Below are 10,673 nucleotides of genomic sequence, written 5' to 3'. Positions count from 1 at the left end.
GTGCTTCATTTATTGACTTAAAAATCAATAAAAAGGATAAAATGACTAAAGTGCTAAAATTACCCAAATAAATAAGAATAAATGTACCTAAGACGGTACCATAAACACAGTCATTGCATAATACATAACATTGTGCAAATTGTTTGGCAGCATTAACAGGGGTTATTGCAGTTGGATAGAAACTGTGTTTGAGTCTTTATCCTTGCCTTTATCTGTACTGTCTGCCTGAAGGCAACATTTCTAACAGAGTGCCCAGGGTGTGAAATGTCTTTTATGATGTTCTGGGCTCTTTTGAGACAACGGGATCTGTGTAGGTCTTCCAGTGCGGGGAGAGGGCAGCCAACAATCTTTTGAGTGGTGTTGATGACCCTGTATAGCAGGTATACCATATGCAGTATGTAAGTATGCTTTCAATGGAGGCTCAGTAGAAGGACATCAGTCTGTGTGATGTTATTCCTCCTGAGGGTTCTCAGGAAGTACAGTCTCTGCTGGGCCTTTTTCAGCAGCTCAGAGGTGTTCACACTCCAGGATAGGCTGTCCTGTATGTGGACCCCCAGGAAGCAGAAGGCTGCCACCCCCCCACACTTCCTGCTGATGATCAATGGTGGAATCTCAGTCTTTTTCTGTGGTCTATTTTGAGTTATTTTGTCTTTGCAGTGTTAAGGAGAAGGTTGTTGGCCGTGCACCAATTCGACTACCGCTCCACTTCTCTATAGGCGAACTCACCCCCCCCCCCCCGAGATGAGCCCTGCCACTGTGGTGTCGTCTGCAAACTTCACAATGGTGTTGCTGTGATGGACAGGGGTGCAGTTGTGTGTGTAGAGGGAGTAGAGCAGGGGACTCAGCCCTGGGGGGAGCCAGTGCTGAGGCTAAGGGCTGTGGATGTGTGATGGCCCACTGACTGTGCGACCAGAGAGGAAGCTGCTGATACTAACTACTTACTAACCGAGAGTAAGGTCAATACGCGGCTGGCATGACTCCCATTAGCCAATCAGAACGCTCGTTCTGTCGTTGCCATATAATAATTCAAATGACTACAAACTAAACAAGTATTTGTGTACAATATGCTATTTTCATTTCCACTGATACGGCACATCAGAACATATGCAAAGAAATTTGTCGTACTCACAGAATGTTGCTAATAATATGTTGCACAAACAAATCATTTCCAAATATGCATTGACTTAACATTTTTTTTTTTTTAATTCTTTATTAAGAATATAAAAGAACTGCTGGGTTAGGACAAAAACAAGAATTCCAGATACAGACCCTAAACAAGGATTGGAAAAAGAAGCAAGAGGAGGCTGAATGGCCCTCAGTCCTTCCTCAGAGGGACAGTCTCCTCCTTAATGCCCTCCTTGGTGATGATGCAGATCCTGAGGGCATCGCCAGTGTACACGTCTCTCTCTGCTGCAGAGATGAACACGTCTTTGACCAGCTGAACAGCCTTGTCCTGGCTCAAAGGCAGGTGCTGTACATTTTCCATGTTCTTGAAGCCAATCTACAGATACAGCAATAGGGATAACAGACAAAACAGTGTTATTAGAGATTTAGTCTGATGTAACCGATATGTGAAATGCAGTCTCCTACTGTAAACCAAGTGCTTTCAGGCTATAGCCTGGAAAATGCATTTCAATAATAGCTTTTCATCGTCATCTACACATAATTTATGGTGTCTGGGTGCAAGTAAGCTTTAAAAGTGCTGATCTAATTTGAATGGAGTGACAATGTTGAGCTTTTACCTGGTTGTCCAGCAGGGGCTGCAGCATGGCACTGGCAGAGCCACCAGCCTTGTATGTGTCCCTCTGGTATGACCCCACAGGGTCAAAACTGTAGACAGCTCCCCGACCTGTACAACAAAGTCAATCAAACAGGTGCAGATCACATGATTTTAAGTGTGAAAGTATTCCTTGAGATGGTGAGCAATACTATTGACATGCTGACATTCCTCAATCACTCTTCGGAGTAAGAGATCTGCAAAATGTCTGGGCATGTTAACATGAAACTGACTGAAGTATGAATATGCTTAATAGAACAAGAGCTGTACCCTGCTCATCCAGGCCACCGATGATGTTGTAGACATAGTAAGGGAAGAATCTTCTGCCATAAAGGATGGTGGAGAGCATTGCTGCAATGGCTCCACTGGTCATGGTCTTGTTGTTAGAGTGTTTGTACATCTAAGAAGAAAAACACATTTGCCATTTGTGATCCACTTCCCAACATCTATATTCCTAAGTGTTCACTGACCAGCATAGATTTATGAGCAGATTACATTATGTGTAAATAGGGGCATATAGAAGCATACCTAGATGCTTTCAAAGTGAGGAATAGAGATACTGAAACTAAGTTGAAAAGACAGGTGATCTTACCTTTAGTCTGGCATCAATGATTTTAGTAAGAGTTAGACAGTCACCATGGAAACCACTGCAGCCAATGACAGTTGTGTCAGTCCTGTAAGAAGATATTACAATGTGACTCACAAAATAAAGTTGTGGAGCATAGTTACGTGCTTATACATGCTCCAAAGATCTATCACAACTAGTATTTATCCACCTGGTCAAGATTAAGGTGCCTATTATCATATTTCTTTCGTTTCACCCTTTAAACCCGCTGACATTTAGTGGAAGTCATGACTTAACTTGATACTTCATTTGAGTCTGCCTCCACTCAATTTATCAATATAAACACTTACAACTTGTAACACTTTGGAGAGTCACGGCTGTGGATTGAATACCCTTCGCTTAAACGGGTATCAGAAGCCACAAGAGCAAAGTCCTCACCGGCAACAGCAAGAACTGTCCTGGAAAACAGAAGTTATGGACATTTGTAGATGAGATGAGCCACATTGGACGTTTGTTTTACTGGCCATGTACAGTGACGCTGCTACTAGCTACTAGTTACAGTAGCAAACAGTGCTTGGCATTGTTGAAATCGAAACTAGACAAATCAGATACACAAGTCACCATCAACAAGGCAACATTTAGATCTTAAAATGTTCAATATCACATACACCCTAATCACGTGATCAGATAATTTTATTAAGAAATGTTCAGCTAGTGGCAAATTATCTTCCAGTCTTGCCTGGTTAGCAACTCCGCAACAGTAATAATCACGTAGGGCTAGCCAGTCAGGACTTCATCGAACTAGAGCTGTAGGGACATAACTGAGGACTATATTTACCCTCCATTAAAAGAGTATGGCGAAAATCGATGTTCTACTGGTCCAGTGTAGTGATATTCTTTCATTTTCCCATTATCTCCCAACATCTGCGTAGACATCATTTTGCTTCTTGATTTTTGGATAAAGGAAACTCGCTGTATCACTGCAATATGGCGGTCGGATCTTCTTCGTTTGACGCAAAAAAGACAGTACTGCTTGAACACTCCAGCACTTGCTTTTAGTTATCGCCACCTAGCGACAGAATGACGCAAATACATTTCCCATGAACTGTGAACACTTGATTGTGTTGCTCGGTGGAAATTGTTATCACAATTTAGTCTTACGGAAATATAGTTACAGAGGCGAGCAGGGGAGTAGATTGTACTGGTACGTACAATATGAAACTTCATCAAATCATTGTAGCTGGTGGGTTCCCAATTTAATGCCTGCTCATAGGCTCAAAAAACGCTGAAAATATTCAACTCCGCCATATGCACGGCGTACTTCTGTTCAGAAATTACGCGTACCTCAAGATCCCCGACGGTTTACCGCAGAGCTAGCTAGCTAAACATGGCTACTGCACTCTCCTCAAGACCGTGCGATAGTAACCCTGCAACTCCAGGAGCTCAATCTGTAAAGGTACATTTGTTGTGTTTAGTTTTGTTAGTGTTGAAAACCTTGTTAGGGAGTCTTTTTCAATTACATGAAAAGTAATTTAATTTGGTAAGTGGCACGGCTGACAAAGGCAACGCAACCCCCTGTCTTTGTTTCATTCACAAACCGCCTATCTGCTGCTGCTGTTACTAACAAGAAAGCAGCAAGCACCAGCAGCTGTTTACGCGGGGCGCTAACTACCTAAAGCTAGTGCTAGCAAGCTAGCAAATGTTTACAGTTAAGCTGGCGTCATGCGATTGTTGTTAGCACTAACCACATAGGACTGCAAGCCAGCTAGAACTTTGCTAGCCACTGTTGTTTGTTTTGTTTACATGTCTAAAGAGATGATAGCTAACTAAATGGGAACGTAGCAATTCGCTTGAGATTACTGCTTGCTAATCGAGCTAGTAGTGCTTAGACGATAGATGTCTTTACACTTAAATCATACATCCAAACTATTCCACAGGATGATGCAGAGGAGGTCTCGAATGATGGGAGTCAAGCTCCAAAAAGGCGGCGCATGGGATCAGGCGACAGCTCCAGAAGTTGTGACACTTCTAGCCATGAACCAGGGTAACACAATATTTAATGAAATTCTCAGATGTTTTGTAAGTAACCACGGGTTGAAAATAGGTGAGAAGCAAGCAATAGCATATCTGCCAGCGGGGGTCCATCTTTAGAATCTCTCATCTCCACTAAAACGTCACATCCACATATCAATCAGATAATTTCCCCACTACAATACTAACTGCACCCTCCATGTTTTCCACATCAGATCCGCATACTTCCCTGCAGAGAACTTGACAGAATACAAGTGGCCTGCAGATGACAGTGGGGAGTACTACATGTTACAGGAACAAGTCAGTGAATATCTGGGAGTCACCTCATTCAAGAGGAAATATCCAGGTAGAAGGGAGCGTTTCTCAATCAATCATTTTGTTATAAGTATGTTGTATGATATGTTGTTCCTAGCTAAACAGCAGCACAAACCGTCTTTTTCTTGTAGACTTGGAAAGGAGGGACCTGTCCCACAAAGAGAAGCTCTATCTGAGGGAACTGAACGTCATCACAGAGACACAATGCACCCTGGGTAATTAACTGTCTGTAGTTGTTATACATTCGGTCACATAGATGGAGTTAGAATGTTAGCAGTTGAGCTTAAAAAAAAAAAAATCCTGGTCTGTGTATGTGTGGCTAGGTCTGACAGCATTAAGGAGCGACGAGGTCATCGATCTGATGATCAAGGAGTACCCTGGCAAACATGCTGAGTACTCAGTCATTCTGCAGGAGAGAGAGCGACAAAGGATAGCTACAGAGTACTCCGTAAGTACTCTCACCACTGTAAGTAAAACCAACTATATTATAGGAGTCAATGATCATATATTTTTACTCCTGGTGCTGTTATGAACCGGAAAGGTTGATAACAATTCCTCACTATTTTCACACTAAGTTCTTTGACTGTTGCTCCACACTCTGATTGGCAGTTTCTCATAACTCTGTAGTGAGTACATTTACATGTAGTCATTTAGCAGATGCTCTTATCCAGAGCAACTTACAGTAAGTACAGACACATTCCCCCCAATGCAAGTAGGGTGAAGTGCCTTGCCCAAGGACACAACGTCATTTGGCATGGCCAGGAATCAAACCAGCAACCTTCTGATTAATAGCCCGATTCCCTAACTGCTCAGCCATCTTAGTATTGGTATTATTGTATTTTCTAGAAAATGCAGCAACAAAATCCTCAGAAAGTGGAGGCCAGTAAGGTACCAGAGTACATCAAGAAAGCTGCCAAAAAGGCTGCCGAGTTCAACAGCAACTTCAACAGGGAGAGGATGGAAGAGAGAAGAGCCTACTTCGACCTTCAGACACATGTAAGGACACTTTCACACGTGCATATTTGTTTCTCATGACTGTGTTCACAACATTTGATTATCCGTTTCATCTTTCTCCTCCCCAAGATAATCCAGGTACCCCAGGGCAGGTACAAGGTGCTGGCCCCAGAGAGGACCAAGACAGGCCCCTACCCTGTGGCCCTTATCCCTGGACAGTTCCAAGACTACTACAAGAGGTACAGCCATAGAAAAAGAAATGATGGCATTGCTATTTATAGTATTCAGAATACAGAATAGGCTCCATAACAAGTTGACAGGTCCTGCCTTCTATATTATTATTCTAACATGAGATGAGGAAAAAAAAATCTATCCCCACGTTCTTTTCGAAGTTTATCCTTTTGAATGCAATGAAATTAGCTTCCTAACCTGACTGAGATGACAGTAGATGTCATGTTGATGAGTGTGTGCCATATTCAAAGATAAATGAATTGTGTGTGTCCGAATACAGGTACTCCCCTAATGAGCTGCGGTACCTGCCCCTGAACACGGCCCTCTTCGAGCCCCCGCTGGACCCCGAGCTGCCCGCCCTGGACAGCGACGGCGACTCGGACGATGCCGAGGACGCCAAGGAGGGAGACAAGAAGACCAAGGCCTCCTCAGTAAGAGCAGGGGGGAACACCACGGGTCCAACTCCATTGCCCCTCCACTGTATGTATGGACCCACGGCCATGGTGAGGCTTGTTACCATGGTGAGGCCTGTTACCATGGTGAGGCCTGTAACCATGGTGAGGCCTGTTACCATGGGGAGGCCTGTAACCATGGGGAGGCCTGTAACCATGGGGAGGCCTGTAACCATGGGGAGGCCTGTAACCATGGGGAGGCCTGTAACCATTGGGAGGCCTGTAACCATGGGGAGGCCTGTAACCATGGGGAGGCCTGTAACCATGGGGAGGCCTGTAACCAGTGCGTTGCGTCTGCAGGATAGCTCGTCCGGAAACACGTCTGACGGGGACAGCCAGGACGGCAGAGGGCAGACCAAGGGCAAAGCCAAGGACCGAACTGGCACATCCGCCAAGGATGCCACCCCGCGACCCGGCCAACAGAAACCTACCCTCGGGTACAAGGTAGAGGACAAAAGCCCCTGACTCTCTTCAACAGCACTTTTCTACCCCCTCCTCCCTCTTCCGACACCCCCTTCTCCTCACTCCACCAAGCCCTCTCCGCAGCTACTACAGCACTTTGGACAGAGACACCTTGCTCTGTCCCGCAACCCCCGGCACCCGGGCTCTCAACACACACACACACATACACTGCAACACACACACACAGCCCAGTAGATGGCAGTATCCCTCTACTATTGAGCCCACATCCTCCCCTCTTAAGTGTTGCCGTCCACCCCTCAACCTAACTGTTCCAACACTTAAGTCTTTCATATCAGACTCTATGAGCAATAAGGACATTTTGGAGTCGTTAAGTTTTCACCCTGGGGCTTTTCCTCTCCCTGCACTTTTGGTTTTGTCCTGAAGACCATTTGTACATTTGACCCTATTCTTTTGAATGTCTTAATATACCTCTTCTCTGTCCACTTGTCAACAGATGTTCTTAGACAAGCGAGCAGATATATTTGGCTGCTAGATTTCTTGTTAAAAAAAAAAAACAGTTACAAAAAAACAAAGTTACGACTTTTTGTGATGATATAGAATATATACACGGCATAAGTGTTTTATGTAGTAGTAGCTAAAGACCCAGTTAACACTAGTGTGTTTGAGAGTTATCTGCCGTATGTATGTTTAAGTGTATATCTGTGCATATATACTTTTAATGCAGTTCCTCGTTACTCTGTTGTTATATCAGACAGGTGTTTGATAGCAGCCTTCTAGACTGTCTTGTGTTCTGAGCTTGGGTAAACCCAGGTAGACTTCCACAGACCCGGCCACACATTTTCATTTGTTGATGATTTCAGTTAGCTTTGAAAGTGTTCTTTTGTGATTTGAAGTAGAAACACTTAAAGAGAAAGGCCTATAGCGGATCAACATGATTTAACCGACACTCCCAAAACCTCCTCTCCTATTGGCCAGAACACTGGAGAGGATTGTGGTGAAGTCTTTGTAACACTATCAAAAAGCATAAAGGACACCTAAAAACACAATATATCCTATCATACTTTAGTTATTTATAAGAGGTATATAACTTTACGAAATGCACATGCAATATTGTCAGACAAGTGAAAAACAGTAAGATCAATGCATCCTCCAAATTGATCAGAAACATAGCAATCCCATGTCTATCTGGGCTTATATAAAGCTATAGGTTCAGTTGATGTTGATCCGTCACAGTTGAGAATGTTCCTGCCTTTTGTATCTTCTGTTTCTGGTTAAATGTAATTTGAGTGCAATGACTTGCAGCTGACACTGTGAGTACTCTTCCTATCTAATAGGTCTCCTTGTTCCACCTACTTCCCCTCTTTGTTATTGTGTACATTCTAACTTCTAGTTTCTGTTCACTTGACTAGTGTGTTTTTATTCATTTTTTACTTAAGCGTATGTCTATAACTTTGTCCCATCCACTCTTACTATCTTTCTCACTTTGTCTCTCTTTCTCTGTCTTTCTCTCTCTCTCTCACTCTTTCTCTCTCTTTCGCTCTTTCTCTCACTCTTTCTCTCACTCTTTCTCTCTCTCACCTGGTCCTTCTGTTGAGTTATTTGTTTCTCCAGGGCGCAACATTTAAAAATGTTATTTAAGAGTTTAGTATCTCTTTCTAACCTAGTCCTTTTTCGTTTTTTTTTCTCTTACCAGACCAGATCTTTTCTCTAGGAATACCTTTGATATGTCCGTATTTAGACACTTGAACACAGTTAAGCATTGAAATAAAGATTTCAAATCAATAGATTGGACAGATGTTTTAATTGTGTAGCATAGACATGAGCTTGCATACCTTGTGCTGCTACGCTGTCTGTCTGAAGGTCCTCTGGCATGACATCTTGACATGACTTCTGCTCAGGAACGGTCTAAAGTTGAGATGACTCCTGATTATAACCCTCATTATTGTAGGTCCAGAGTACATTAAGTTATATGAAGAGGACACAATTGTATCTTGCAACGGCTAGATGTGTAGATGCGTTCCAGATCTTTGAGACTGTGCTGAATACTAAAACACAGCTAAGGTTTTGAAGGGGCGAGCTGTACCTCCCTGAGGTTGGTTAAGATGTGTGCTCTGCCCAGACGCCTTGTGTCAGCAGGTGCACAAGGCCTTGTTGCCATGGTTTTTATAGCATTGTTCTACCCTTGCAGCCTAAGGTCATTGCCAATGCTATATGTGGCATTTGCCAGAAGGGTAAGGAGTCCAACAAGAGAGGCAAGCCAGAGGGACTCATTCACTGCTCACAGTGTCAAAACAGTGGTAAGTGGGACTCCCTTTTCTCTAGCTTTAGACTGAGGATCTCACCAATCCCACTCAGCGCTAGCTTGTACGTATTCCTATCATTAAACAGGGTGACTCAGAATGACCCGAGAGTCACGTGTGTCCTGTGTGTGTGTGTGTGTCAGGCCACCCATCCTGTCTGGACATGAGTGTGGAGCTGGTGAGCCTCATCAAGACGTACCCGTGGCAGTGTATGGAGTGCAAGACCTGCACCGTTTGTGAGCAGCCGCACCACGAGGAAGAGATGATGTTCTGCGACAAGTGTGACCGAGGATTCCACACTTTCTGCGTGGGAGTGGACTCCATCCCCCTGGGTGAGGATGTACACAGACACACGCATGCTACCTGTCCCTGTTTGATAGGATGCAGTTAGGGTGTGTTAGGGTGGATGTCCAAAGCAACATGAGACTGGAGGCCTGGTCTTTTTTCCTTGTGTTTTTTTTTTTGTGGTGAGAAATGCCAGATTGGTAGCCTGTGTTTGTTGGGTGTGTACTGACTGCTGTGCTGCTATAACAGTCCCAGACTGCTGCTTAGCACCTTGGTCTGCTATAGTTAGATGTGTTGCACACCCAGTGTAGCTGCCTGTGTTTGAGAGTGAGGTCAGGGTACCTCGAGCAGCGTGGACATCAAACGGTGTTATGCAAACAGCCCTCTAGATTCCTGTGAGTTCCAAGAAGCCCACAATGACATGTTTTTTTTTTTTGGGGGGGGGGGGCAAACTGAGACATTTGGTTCATACAAAAGTAAATAAAGGAACGTATTTGAGTTTTGTGTTTGTCTCCCTTTTTCAGGGCTCTGGGTGTGTGAGGTGTGTGACAAAGGGTTCTCAACTCCTAAGAAGAAACGAGGACCCAAGACGCCGCGGAAATCCAAGTCTGCTCACAAGTAGACATGGAGCCACAGGAAGTCAACGGCTCAAACTTCAATGAATTTATAGTGTCGTTTTTTTGGTGCTTTTATGACGTATAATACATGTTTTTTTTTCTTTTCTTTACGGGAATATGAACCTGTGTAATCGTGCTGTATATACAGTAAATGCTCCTCATCAGATCATCTTTTTTTACATCATACCACTGAAGTTCTCATCATGTCATTAAAATCTGTTGTTTTACCCCATGGCTCTCCTTTGTCCACACAAACACTCTAAATGAGGGAAACACAACTTGACAACAACTGTGACATGTGTGTGACATTTATTATTGATTGGTTTAAGTGGTACTAATGAGTCACCTGGCAAGTGTGGTGAGATGCTGTTGTGCTCTGCAGTGTCTCGGCAGCCTGGTTCAGGTGAGTGAGTCTGTTTAATAAGTCTCTCAGACAGGACAGACAGCAGCTGCCATAGGGCGTCCTTTCAGCCAGCGACCCGACTCTGGGACCGCAGACAGCCTCACACACACTTGTCCACTTAATGCAACACATACATTCATTTATGAACACACAACTAAGTAGGTTGCAGCCAACCACGCTCCCAGGTCCCCTGTCACCTGAGAGGACAGAGTGTGTTCAAGGGGACAATAGAGGGACGACAGAGCTGTAGCGATACAGGTGTGAATGCTTCCCTGGCACGGCGCGCTCTGCCTACCAGATGGTGTTTGTGTTAGGAGAAG

At 44.1% G+C, this 10,673-nt stretch overlaps 2 protein-coding genes across 3 annotated transcripts; one reads left to right on the top strand and one right to left on the bottom strand.

Annotated features, from left to right (window-relative positions):
• Positions 1–1,179: 1,179 nt before the first annotated feature.
• On the bottom strand, positions 1,180–3,368 carry psmb1 (proteasome 20S subunit beta 1). The gene is made up of 6 exons (XM_047029196.1): positions 3,181–3,368; positions 2,693–2,800; positions 2,370–2,451; positions 2,048–2,177; positions 1,743–1,849; positions 1,180–1,501 (listed from the first exon to the last, which is right to left on the bottom strand). The coding sequence occupies exons 1-6, from the start codon at positions 3,279–3,281 to the stop codon at positions 1,316–1,318; spliced, it is 714 nt and encodes a 237-aa protein (XP_046885152.1). The 5' UTR covers positions 3,282–3,368; the 3' UTR covers positions 1,180–1,315.
• A 56-nt stretch (positions 3,369–3,424) lies between these two features.
• Positions 3,425–10,177, top strand: phf10 (PHD finger protein 10). Of its 2 annotated transcripts, none has more exons than XM_047029194.1 (12): positions 3,425–3,798; positions 4,280–4,386; positions 4,589–4,719; positions 4,820–4,903; positions 5,012–5,136; positions 5,535–5,684; positions 5,772–5,881; positions 6,154–6,304; positions 6,626–6,769; positions 8,937–9,045; positions 9,192–9,380; positions 9,858–10,177. In XM_047029194.1, the coding sequence occupies exons 1-12, from the start codon at positions 3,730–3,732 to the stop codon at positions 9,953–9,955; spliced, it is 1,467 nt and encodes a 488-aa protein (XP_046885150.1). In that variant the 5' UTR covers positions 3,425–3,729; the 3' UTR covers positions 9,956–10,177. The 2 variants fall into 2 exon arrangements, with proteins under 2 accessions (XP_046885150.1, XP_046885149.1); XM_047029193.1 differs by having other exon boundaries at positions 5,012–5,154.
• The last annotated feature ends 496 nt before the right edge of the window (positions 10,178–10,673 follow it).

This window comes from Hypomesus transpacificus, chromosome 11 (assembly GCF_021917145.1).
Source record: "Hypomesus transpacificus isolate Combined female chromosome 11, fHypTra1, whole genome shotgun sequence".
Lineage (NCBI taxonomy): Eukaryota > Metazoa > Chordata > Actinopteri > Osmeriformes > Osmeridae > Hypomesus > Hypomesus transpacificus.
This window is presented reverse-complemented; position numbering and strand designations above follow the sequence as displayed.